At 46.7% G+C, this 12,500-nt stretch overlaps 1 protein-coding gene across 1 annotated transcript in view; it reads left to right on the forward strand.

Annotated features, from left to right (window-relative positions):
* The first annotated feature begins 11,515 nt into the window (after window positions 1-11,515).
* rdh8a (retinol dehydrogenase 8a) overlaps window positions 11,516-12,500 on the forward strand; it is a 6,727-nt gene continuing 5,742 nt past the window's right edge. The window contains exon 1 of the mRNA XM_084437784.1: window positions 11,516-11,679. Within this exon, the coding sequence (XP_084293910.1) occupies window positions 11,574-11,679 (106 nt within the window). The 5' untranslated portion in view covers window positions 11,516-11,573. The remainder of the gene's footprint in view (window positions 11,680-12,500) is intronic.

Here is a 12,500-nt window from a genome sequence, read left to right on the forward strand (position 1 = left end):
GTAGGTATGTATGTATGTATGTATGTATGTATGTGTGTATGTATGTATGTATGTACTGGATGTATGTATGTATGTATGTATGTATGTATGTATGTATGTATGTATGTATGTATGTATGTATGTATGTATGTATGTATCTATATGAAGTTAAGCAATCAGCCCGTTCTGAACAGGCATGTTTTGAACGGGCACTGCACTAGTGTAGGAAAAATACTCTTAATTAAACAGCTTAAACAATTGATTCTCCCTCAAAACGGCGTTCATTTTAACTTTCTCCCCTCACACACTGCATCCATCTCCTCCCACTCTGTGATTCGGTAGGACTCAGAATCTCCCTCCCTGTTCCACGCGGCTCCCTGGGACCTCTCTGTCCCTTAAAGTCTCACTGAGACGGACGTTTGAGATCATCTAACTTTCCGTAGTTTGACGTATTTCCAACGCAAACAAGCTATGAGGGCGGGACATGTGTTTAGAGGAATTTGATTGGAACATTGACAAGTGGACGGGTTTTAAGAACTTGAGACAGATTCGATAGAAGGATAGCGTTGATTGACGGGTGGATGTCGTGAGATTATTGGCCTAAAATCGAAGGTACCTGTTGTCGTCATTGCACGTGACCTACCGTTTTCCAGGAAGTAAGAAATTATATACTTTGATATAAGATTACAACAAAAGTAGAATTTTGATTTTTTTGGGGCATACATCATTGAATAGGTGAACACTATGACCAATTATGTGAACCAAAATAGGACAGAATGCTTTTTTCATTCCAGTGCGACTTTAACGTTTTTTGTCCTCCATCAGGCCGAGCCCGTGTGTTCCCCCTCTTTCTTTCCTGCTCTTGTGAAGTTTGCATTCCACACCTCCTCAGCAGACCGCACACAAAAGAGGAGAAAGAGCCGCTCCTGATCCGTGGCAAACATTCCAGGGCTCTGGGCTCTTTTACACAGCCTGTGTTTGTGCTTTCAGAGCGCCGTCCTTCCCTCAAACATCCCGCTGAAGCAGTCTCCCACCCAGCGCTCTCCGCTGGGACATATAGATTAGGACCATTACTGCGCCGGCGGCAATAGTTTTACAGCTGTCACACATAATGGGGTCATTTGCAATTTTTTATTTACTAGAAATCCCAGTTACTTAGAGTAATCACACAACATAAACCCATGAATGGCTAATAACTCCCGCTAGGTGTTATTAGAACCGGGAGCGGTAATTGGCTATTGTGATGTATTCTCTCAGGTGTTATTAGAACCGGGAGCGGTGATTGGCTGTTGTGATGAATTCTCTCAGGTGTTATTTGAAACAGGCTTTTTAATTGGCTATTGTGATGTATTCTCTCAGGGACGCCCAGGACCAGAATGAACCCGTTGTTCCCGCAACCTTTCTCTCCAAACATGAAATAATAATTACCAATCGAGATAATGACCTGTTCCATGACATTTCATTGATTAATTATAATAACATGTAATAACAAAAGCCACCCCCCCCCCCACACACCTCCCCTCCACACACACACACACACACACACACACACACCCTCGGTGCCGGTGTCCTGGGTTAACATCAGTCCAAACAGAGCTCCAGGTTTAAGGGACTTCTGCTGATGTCTCCATCGACTCAACAGGCAGGAAATGAGTGATTAAGCAGAAGAGGAGATCAGGGGGGAGAGAGCCAGTAGCAGCACGCGTCTCTCCCTGAGAGATGAGAAGAGGTGGGCGGGCTGACGGGGCTCAGGGCTCAGCTGGGGTACCGTCACAGGTCACAGGTCACAGGTCATAGGTCACAGGTGAATCATGAGCACCCCATGGCTTTCTGTCATACCTGGCCTCGAAGGTGAAGAGTCACACACAGGCTGAGATTAATTAGGAATGATGGAGTGAGACGTTCACATGGAGGAGGGGAGAGATGCACAACAGGGTTAGGGTTAAGGGGGTACCAGCCAATCAGAACTCCTAGATAAGGAGGTACCAGCCAATCAGAACTCCTACATAAGGAGGTACCAGCCAATCAGAACTCCTAGATAAGGAGGTACCAGCCAATCAGAACTCCTACATAAGGAGGTACCAGCCAATCACAACTCCTAGATAAGGGGGTACCAGCCAATCAGAACTCCTAGATAAGGAGGTACCAGCCAATCAGAACTCCTAGATAAGGAGGTACCAGCCAATCACAACTCCTAGATAAGGAGGTACCAGCCAATCAGAACTCCTAGATAAGGAGGTACCAGCCAATCAGAACTCCTAGATAAGGAGGTACCAGCCCAATCAGAACTCCTAGATAAGGAGGTACCCGCCCAATCAGAACTCCTAGATAAGGAGGTACCCGCCCAATCAGAACTCCTAGATAATGAGGTACCAGCCAATCAGAACTCCTAGATAAGGAGGTACCCGCCCAATCAGAACTCCTAGATAATGAGGTACCAGCCAATCAGAACTCCTAGATAAGGAGGTACCCGCCCAATCAGAACTCCTAGATAAGGGGGTACCAGCCAATCAGAACTCCTAGATAAGGGGGTACCCGCCCAATCAGAACTCCTAGATAAGGAGGTACCAGCCAATCACAACTCCTAGATAAGGAGGTACCAGCCCAATCAGGGCTTTATACAAGAAAGAGAGCCATCTTGAATATCCGTGAGTAGATAGAGAGGAGCGCTCGATTGCCACACCTAGTGCACCATTGCACTCTATATGCAAATTCCCCAACTCTATCTACCCGCAGATGTTCAAGATGGCTCTCTTTCTTCATCTAAACCAGCATGCCTTCGATCCCAAGATGCTCTTCAGATGGTTGTTCCCAGAGTTAGAACTGAACTGGGAAAAAAGCCTTTTAAATATGCTGCAGTTGCAAAAGGACCTGAAATTGCCAGGACTGGAGGGATTTAAATCCATTTTAAAAGACTATGAACCCAGTTCTCTTGGTCAGTGAAACCGTGTTTGATAACTTGCCCTACAACTGATTCTTGCTGTGAACGTATGTCTCTGTATTGTCTGTTATGTTTCTTTTCTTGTTGTAACTTTGTTTCTGCTGCCTTCTTGGCCAGATCACTCTTGAAATAGAGATTTTAATCTCAATGATGACTATCTGGTTAAATAAAGGATTTGATTTGATTTGAGTGAAGGAGAAGAGGGAGAGAGAGAGAGAGAGAGTGAGAGGGAGGGAGAGGAAGAGATGAAGAGTAAAGGAGAAGAGGGAGGGAGAGGAGTTGAGAGAGAGAGAGAGTGAGAGAGAGGAGTTGAGAGAGAGAGAGAGAGAGAGAGAGAAGGAGAGAGGAGTAGAGAGAGAGGGAGAGAGAGAGAGGGAGAGTGAAGAAAAAGAGGGAGGGAGAGAGAGAGAGAGAGGGAGAGAGAGAGGAGTTGAGAGAGAGAGAGAGAGAGAGAGAGAGAGAGGGAGGGAGAGGAAGAGAGGAAGAGTAAAGGAGAAGAGGGAGGGAGAGGAGTTGAGAGAGAGAGAGAGAGAGAGAGTAGGAGAGAGAGAGAGAGGGAGAGAGGAGTTGAGAGAGAGAGAGAGAGAGAGAGAGAGGGAGAGTGAAGGAAAGAGAGTGAGGAGGATTAATGCAGGACTGAGGGAGTAGAGAACAAGACAATGGAGAACAGCTTGTATGGACTTGAGCCATCATCCCCTCTGCTCTCTCTCTCTCTCTCTCTCTCTCTCTCTCTCCCCTACTCTCTCTCTATCTCTCTCCCTCACTCTACCCTTCTCTCTCTCCCCTACTCCCTCTCTCTATCCTACTCTCTCTCTCTCCCTCACTCTCCCTCACTCTCTCTCTCCCTCACTCTCTCTCTCCCTCTCTCTTTCCTCACTCTCTCTCTCCCTCACTCTCTCTCTCCCTCTCTCTTTCCTCACTCTCGCTCTCCCCTACTCTCTCTCTCTCCCCTACTCTCTCTCCCTCTCTCACTCACTCACTCTCCCTCTCTCTCTCACTCACTCTCCCCTACTCTCTCTCTCTCTCCATCTCTCCCCCTCCCATACTCTCTCTCTCTCTCTCTCTCTCTCTCCTCTCTCTCTCTCTCTCTCTTTTCCCATGCATGTCTCTCTGTTTGTCTCTCTCTGCTGGTGTGAAATACCAGACTAGCAGGCTGGACACATCGTTACTACCTGCCCCTCCATATCGCTATCAGCACACACTGTCCAGGAACAGGGAGGCATGCCACACACACACACACACACACACACACACACACACACACACACACACAGACTAAACAAGTCCCATTCTGTAAGCTACAACTGTGTTTGAAAGTAGACCAGAGTCCAAATGTTCCTGGATGATAGTGAAGAGCAGCCGGGCTGAGAGCAGCTGCCCTGTTTTTTATTTTTGTTTTTATTGTTGTTTTATGACATTTTAGAAATGTATGTGATGTTTTTATGTGAATCTATGCTCGTATTTGCAATTGCGTACGAGTATAAATGAGGGTGCATGTGTGTAAAGATACGCATGTAGAGTTTTATATGGTATACAGAATGTATATGTAGTTTTATGGAATATGTAGGGGTGGGATGTCTGCCCACCTCCCTTGTTCTCTGTAAAGCGCATTGTGTTGCCTCTGGGTATGAAATGCGCTATACAAATAAAGCTTTGATTGATTGATTGATTTTATAGTTAATATATTTCAGATTTTATTTATGTATTATGGTAATGTAGGCCTATAGATGAATCTTTACTTTTATAAATGTAAATGCTGCTTTTATTCAGTTAACTGTGAGGGAATTAAATAAACTCAAACACAATGCAATTCCATATTCCAAGATCTAACATCCATGAGCAGACCTGCCTAGTTTCATTTCATTTTCAATTTTATTTGGAAGGGACCATGTGCAATTAAAACATAAATGTAAAAACATTTGATGCATCGCACCAGAGTTAGCCTTAGGCTAATTTGCATCTGCAGTCCCTGTAAACAGGTAACAGATAAAAACAAAAAACATAATAAGTAAAACAAAGTACAATACAGATGACGTAGCATTACATTAAGACACTCACCCTTTCACATTCATCAGTCATAGCAGCACGTCCAATCACACAACCACACTCATTCACAAACCCACCGAACTGATTAGTGATTGCAGTGTTGAGTAGATTTAAGATTACTTTTTAGGTTGGTTTTAAATAAAAATAGTGAGCGAGTGTGGAGGTTTGATTGAACCTGATCCAGGTTGTGTGACTTCATCAGAACAGCAGGTCTGTTATAGAAGCTTCTCACAGATAATCTCTCTTCTGAGCTCCCTGCTCCTCCCATGTGAGCTGCATGTGTCGTGTGCTTGGGGTACATCTTCACAGTCAGACTAAACCTCTGACTGTCTGGTGGTTAGGGTCATAGAAAAGAAATCACAAGAAATCAATTAAACAAATAGCCTCAAATGCTATAACACTCAAGTTTGACTGATTACCAACTGCAACAGAATGTATTTTCAGTTTTATGTTCTTATTGATGCCCTAAACACCACAGTGAAAGTCCATGAAAATCCAGTTGGTGAAAGAATGTTAAAATGATTGGGTTGTTTTGTCAGAATGGCCACCATTATTCATTTTTTCCCCATATCTTGACTTCAAATAGACTTAGAATTGCATTTTGCAGGGCAAGAAATCCATGGGAATAGAACAGATTTTTATTTTCTCATCTAAGTTTGGTAGTTGTAATACAAAATAGGATTTCACTTCATTTATAGGCTACTACAAATGAATCATTTTTTATTCAAGAGGTGTTTAAAATGACATTTAGAGTCTGACTCGACTAAATCTATTGTGGTCTCAATGCTATCTTAATGGCCTGTCATGCTTACAGTACAATGTAATATACTACAATGTCAAAGCTGAAAGAAAAGTCCTTCTGTTGCTGAAACATTTTACTCGAATTTATTATACACACTGTTCCATTTACATGAAACCATTAATATAAATGTCCCCTTCTTTCAATTGAGCCTGAGGGACTTTTGCGTTGCTAGACCCTGGTTTTAATCACCTGCTGCAGAAGGGGGAAGATTAACAAGCTAGACAACAAAGTTTTCAGTCAAAAGAACAATTGTTTTATACCGGAAATGGGAAACATTTAAAGGCCCTACGAGGAGTTTCGGGAAGCGGAAGTGTTTTCCGCCCAAAAAGACCACATTTCCCATGAGCCTTGTCAATGTAACCATAGTATGTAAATCTCATCTGGACAGTCTGAAGAGGCGGGGTTAACCCTTGACCCCTGGATTGCTCTCATCCATCCCAGGATGATGTGATCAGTCAATCAACCTTCAAACCCAAATACCTTTTGCCTCGTCTGCCATGTTTGGTCTTTGTGTGGACTTGTGGTCCCCAGTGTAGAGGAACGAAACTCTATCTACACCACAGCTTATTAGCTTCTTCATCACACCATATTACCTCTGTTTACATATCAGGAGCTTACCTGTGGTAATGAAAGATTCAGGCTTTAAGTGAAGCAGTTAACCAATCCACTCTACCTGTCTCTGTGTTACTGTATGTTCTTAGTTATGGATTGCTCCAAGCATCGTTAAATAGCTGTTTAGTCCACCATCTTGGGAATGGACTCCTCTACCAGTGGATACGCCATGTTTTAACTGACTCCTCTACCAGTGGATACACCATGTTTTAACTGACTCCTCTACCAGTGGATACATCATGTTTTAACTGACTCCTCTACCAGTGGATACACCATGTTTTAACTGACTCCTCTACCAGTGGATACATCATGTTTTAACTGACTCCTCTACCAGTGGATACATCATGTTTTAACTGACTCCTCTACCAGTGGATACGTCATGTTTTAACTGACTCCTCTACCAGTGGATACACCATGTTTTAACTGACTCCTCTACCAGTGGATACGTCATGTTTTAACTGACTCCTCTACCAGTGGATACACCATGTTTTAACTGACTCCTCTACCGGTGGATACATCATGTTTTAACTGACTCCTCTACCAGTGGATACATCATGTTTTAACTGACTCCTCTACCGGTGGATACATCATGTTTTAACTGACTCCTCTACCAGTGGATACATCATGTTTTAACTGACTCCTCTACCGGTGGATACATCATGTTTTAACTGACTCCTCTACCAGTGGATACATCATGTTTTAACTGACTCCTCTACCGGTGGATACATCATGTTTTAACTGACTCCTCTACCAGTGGATACGTCATGTTTTAACTGACTCCTCTACCAGTGGATACGCCATGTTATAACTGACTCCTCTACCAGTGGATACATCATGTTTTAACTGACTCCTCTACCGGTGGATACATCATGTTTTAACTGACTCCTCTACCAGTGGATACGCCATGTTATAACTGACTCCTCTACCAGTGGATACATCATGTTTTAACTGACTCCTCTACCAGTGGATACACCATGTTTTAACTGACTCCTCTACCGGTGGATACATCATGTTTTAAAGATACTATCCAAGATACGTTACCGGAAACCAAACCCTATAGAATAAGAGACGCAAGGGAAAACTGTTGCTTGAGCTATTTCTGATTTATTACCAGGAATTCCAGGAATTATGCTGTACCCAACCTAGGCGTTTCTAGCTGCTGTGTTTTGTCAGTGGTCAGATGCACTTTCACAATATGTCCTCTGTCCTCCCTGTCCCCCTCTGTCCCCCTCTGTCCTCCTCTGTCCTCCCTGTCCCCCTCTGTCCTCCCTGTCCCCCTCTGTCCCCCTCTGTCCCCCTCTGTCCCCCTCTGTCCTCATCTGTCCCCCTCTGTCCCCCTCTGTCCCCCTCTGTCCTCCTCTATCCCCCTCTGTCCTCCTCTATCCTCCTCTGTCCTCCTCTGTCCCCCTCTGTCCTCCTCTATCCCCCTCTGTCCTCCTCTATCCTCCTCTGTCCCCCTCTGTCCTCCTCTATCCCCCTCTGTCCTCCTCTATCCTCCTCTGTCCTCATCTGTCCCCCTCTGTCCTCCCCTGTCCCCCTCTGTCCCCCTCTGTCCTCCTCTGTCCCCCTCTGTCCCCCTCTGTCCTCCTCTGTCCCCCCCTGTCCCCCTCTGTCCCCCTCTGTCCCCCTCTGTCCTCCTCTGTCCCCCTCTGTCCCCCTCTGTCCTCCTCTGTCCTCCTCTGTCCTCCCCTGTCCTCCCCTGTCCCCCTCTGTCCCCCTCTGTCCTCCTCTGTCCTCCTCTGTCCTCCCCTGTCCCCCTCTGTCCCCCCCTGTCCCCCTCTGTCCCCCTCTGTCCCCCTCTGTCCTCCTCTGTCCCCCTCTGTCCCCCTCTGTCCCCCTCTGTCCTCCTCTGTCCCCCTCTGTCCTCCTCTGTCCCCCTCTGTCCTCCCCTGTCCTCCTCTGTCCCCCTCTGTCCCCCTCTGTCCTCCCCTGTCCCCCTCTATCCCCCTCTGTCCTCATCTATCCCCCTCTGTCCTCCCCTGTCCCCCTCTGTCCTCCTCTGTCCCCCTCTGTCCTCATCTGTCCTCCTCTGTCCCCCTCTGTCCTCCTCTGTCCCCCTCTGTCCTCCTCTGTCCCCCTCTGTCCTCCCCTGTCCTCCTCTGTCCCCCTCTGTCCCCCTCTGTCCTCCCCTGTCCCCCTCTATCCCCCTCTGTCCTCATCTATCCCCCTCTGTCCTCCCCTGTCCCCCTCTGTCCTCCTCTGTCCCCCTCTGTCCTCATCTGTCCTCCTCTGTCCCCCTCTGTCCTCCTCTGTCCTCCTCTATCCTCCTCTGTCCCCCTCTGTCCTCATCTGTCCCCCTCTGTCCCCCTCTGTCCTCCTCTGTCCTCCCTGTCCCCCTCTGTCCCCCTCTGTCCTCCTCTGTCCTCCCTGTCCCCCTCTGTCCCCCTCTGTCCCCCTCTGTCCTCCTCTATCCCCCTCTGTCCTCCTCTGTCCCCCTCTGTCCCCCTCTGTCCTCCTCTATCCCCCTCTGTCCTCCTCTGTCCTCCCCTGTCCCCCTCTGTCCTCCTCTGTCCCCCTCTATCCCCCTCTGTCCTCATCTGTCCCCCTCTGTCCCCCTCTGTCCCCCTCTGTCCTCCCATGTCCTCCCTGTCCCCCTCTGTCCCCCTCTGTCCCCCTCTGTCCCCCTCTGTCCCCCTCTGTCCTCCTCTATCCCCCTCTGTCCCCCTCTGTCCCCCTCTGTCCTCCTCTGTCCTCCTCTGTCCTCCCCTGTCCCCCTCTGTCCTCCTCTGTCCCCCTCTGTCCTCATCTGTCCTCCCATGTCCTCCCTGTCCCCTGGTCAGCATGCTGGTCTCTGAGGCCTCGTCTTCATATCGTCTCCAGGAATCAACCCTGTAGGGAGGGTAAAGATCACATGTTTATCACCTACTGATCACCCTGTAGGGAGGGGAAAGATCACATGTTTATCACCTACTGATCACCCTGTAGGGAGGGTAAAGATCACATGTTTATCACATACTGATCCCCCTGTAGGGAGGGGAAAGATCACATGTTTATCACATACTGATCCCCCTGTAGGGAGGGTAAAGATCACATGTTTATCACATACTGATCCCCCTGTAGGGAGGGTAAAGATCACATGTTTATCACATACTGATCACCCTGTAGGGAGGGTAAAGATCACATGTTTATCACCTACTGATCACCCTGTAGGGAGGGTAAAGATCACATGTTTATCACATACTGATCCCCCTGTAGGGAGGGTAAAGATCACATGTTTATCACCTACTGATCACCCTGTAGGGAGGGTAAAGATCACATGTTTATCACCTACTGATCCCCCTGTAGGGAGGGGAAAGATCACATGTTTATCACATACTGATCCCCCTGTAGGGAGGGTAAAGATCACATGTTTATCACCTACTGATCACCCTGTAGGGAGGGTAAAGATCACATGTTTATCACATACTGATCCCCCTGTAGGGAGGGTAAAGATCACATGTTTATCACATACTGATCCCCCTGTAGGGAGGGTAAAGATCACATGTTTATCACATACTGATCCCCCTGTAGGGAGGGTAAAGAGACGCACACACTGATCACATGTTTATCACATACTGATCCCCCTGTAGGGAGCGTAAAGATCACATGTTTATCACATACTGATCCCCCTGTAGGGAGGGTAAAGATCACATGTTTATCACATACTGATCCCCCTGTAGGGAGGGTAAAGATCACATGTTTATCACCTACTGATCACCCTGTAGGGAGGGTAAAGATCACATGTTTATCACATACTGATCACCCTGTAGGGAGGGTAAAGATCACATGTTTATCACATACTGATCACCCTGTAGGGAGGGTAAAGATCACATGTTTATCACATACTGATCCCCCTGTAGGGAGGGGAAAGAGACGCACACACCGATCACATGTTCTAGTATCTGCATGTTGTACAGAGAACACTGTTCACTGGATATCCATGTTCTCCCCAAGGGAACGTTTATTTTTCTTGTCTTGCCAAGACAAGGCTCTTTCACAGAACCTCTCTTTCTGCTGCAGCTGTGGCCGCCGTCAACACGATGACCAACAAGCTCCAACATGGAGGTGACCTTTGCAGCTCTACGACCCCTGCAGAAACCAGCCCGCTTTGGGATGTAGTCAAAGGCACTTTTAAACCTTACAACCAAGGGGATTTTAGAATAACTTGAATTCTAAACAAACTCTTTGAGCAGAGGTTCCTGCTTCACCTTATTCAAGGGCCGGTTGTCTAAAAATAAAGCTAGTGCTTGATTGAATTATAGCCTAACTCTAATAAAAGCTATGTATGGATGACACTGACCAGACCTCAAATCCATGTTGCTTTTTACATCTTTCAAATTCCATTGACATGATGCTATTGACTACTGAACTACCAATCCACTGTGAGACCCCTCCGTCTAGTGCAGCGTCGTTCTACCGCCAGAAGGTGGCGCCAAAACCCAGCGCATTAAGCCGTGGCACCATTGATAGCTCAAACTAATTAACTTTCACTTTAAAGTAATCTCACATTGATTCGTTGTACCGATTGTACCACATTGATTGTTTGTTAGCCTGATTTAATTTAAAACAAGCCTATTAATAATTCATCCACTTTATTTTCGCATTTTATATCATTTTATTTTCCTTTCATAGCATTTGGACAACCTCACGAGATGTTTACTCATATGTCCCCTCGCAAGTTGTCATTATAGGCTTATTACGCAGTGACCAATCAAAGTGGGCTACACACAATAGACACGCGGGCCAATGACAAAACTATTCAACTGTAAAACAGGTAGCCTGTCTTCTACCAGGCATGGACTAGACTAGACTAGACTAGACTACATCCCTTTTCTCACTCACTAGCTCTCTCATAAATACACGCACGCACACACACACACACACACACACACACACACACACACACACACACACACACACACACACACACACACACACACACAGGCGATTAAGTTATTTTTCATCAAGTGAAGACGAGTGGCAGCAGCCTTTATCAAATTTAAACCCTGATGGCAGTCGAGTTCTCAAGGTAGCGCGTCTTTACTAAACCTAACCCATTTGATCGGACATGTGACTGAATGACCCCACCGCTCACATGGCCGCTGTGTTTGCATGATCCGCTTTAGTTTTTAAAGTCCAGTGGTCGGGGACACTTTCAACAACAACCACCCGGAGCCGAGGACGCGTAAAACACACGCCACACACGGACGGACCATGGCGAGCAGTGGACAGAGAGTAGTGCTGATCACCGGCTGCTCCTCCGGGATCGGGTTACGCATCGCCGTCATGCTGGCCAAAGATGAGAAGAAGCGTTACCATGGTAAATGCGCTTTCTTTGCTGTTTCTCACTTTCTCGGGATAGGATGGGCGACTTGATCGGGAATTGTTGGGGGAATTCGTGGTGATGTTGGTTTTAAAAACCCCTTGTTCAGGTCGTTTCGTGGTAATAAATAGTCTAGTCCTCATAATACCCAACTCATTTACGCGCAAGTCCTCCCTGTAGCCTAGATGTGTGTCTTGTCTTAAACATATCTAACCCACTAGTGTTATCGAATCTATTTCCTTTTGCGAGCCTTGTTTCTGTCCCCTGGGTCCAGCCATTATCATGTGAAAGGGCAGTTTCCAGGGTACTGCCAGGCGGGGATCATAAAGGACTCTGCCAGTTCTCTTTCAAGTGACTTCTCCGGTACAAAGAGCCCTTTATCGCTCCGCGGCCGCGCTTTAGTGGCGTGTCTAATCTGCTATAGTCCCCTCACTTCTGCTATAGTCCCCTCACTGGAGCGGGTGTGGAAAGAGGGACAAAGTTGGAGACCTGTACAAGCGAAGTTCACTCTAAGCAAGACTTGTTTGAAGTCTTCATCGGGGTTCAGCAGAGTTGGGGTCTGTGACGGACATTGTTTGACATTGTCCTCTTCATCCCAGCTACACACATCCGATCATTAATGTCAGTCTAGGGTTACGTGTAATTTTTCTCTTTCTTTGGGGGATACTGGGGTATAGGGGATTTATCACCGTGACATAGATGACCGCCGCAGAAGCGATTAACTGCTCCTTCAACAGGACTTTGGTTTGAATAATAATGTTGAACTTTGACCTGGTCCTTATAGGCTGTAAAGACCACATCTGTGAAAAGTGGATGAT

Source organism: Borostomias antarcticus (assembly GCF_949987555.1).
Source record: "Borostomias antarcticus genome assembly, chromosome: 5".
Taxonomy (NCBI): domain Eukaryota; kingdom Metazoa; phylum Chordata; class Actinopteri; order Stomiiformes; family Stomiidae; genus Borostomias; species Borostomias antarcticus.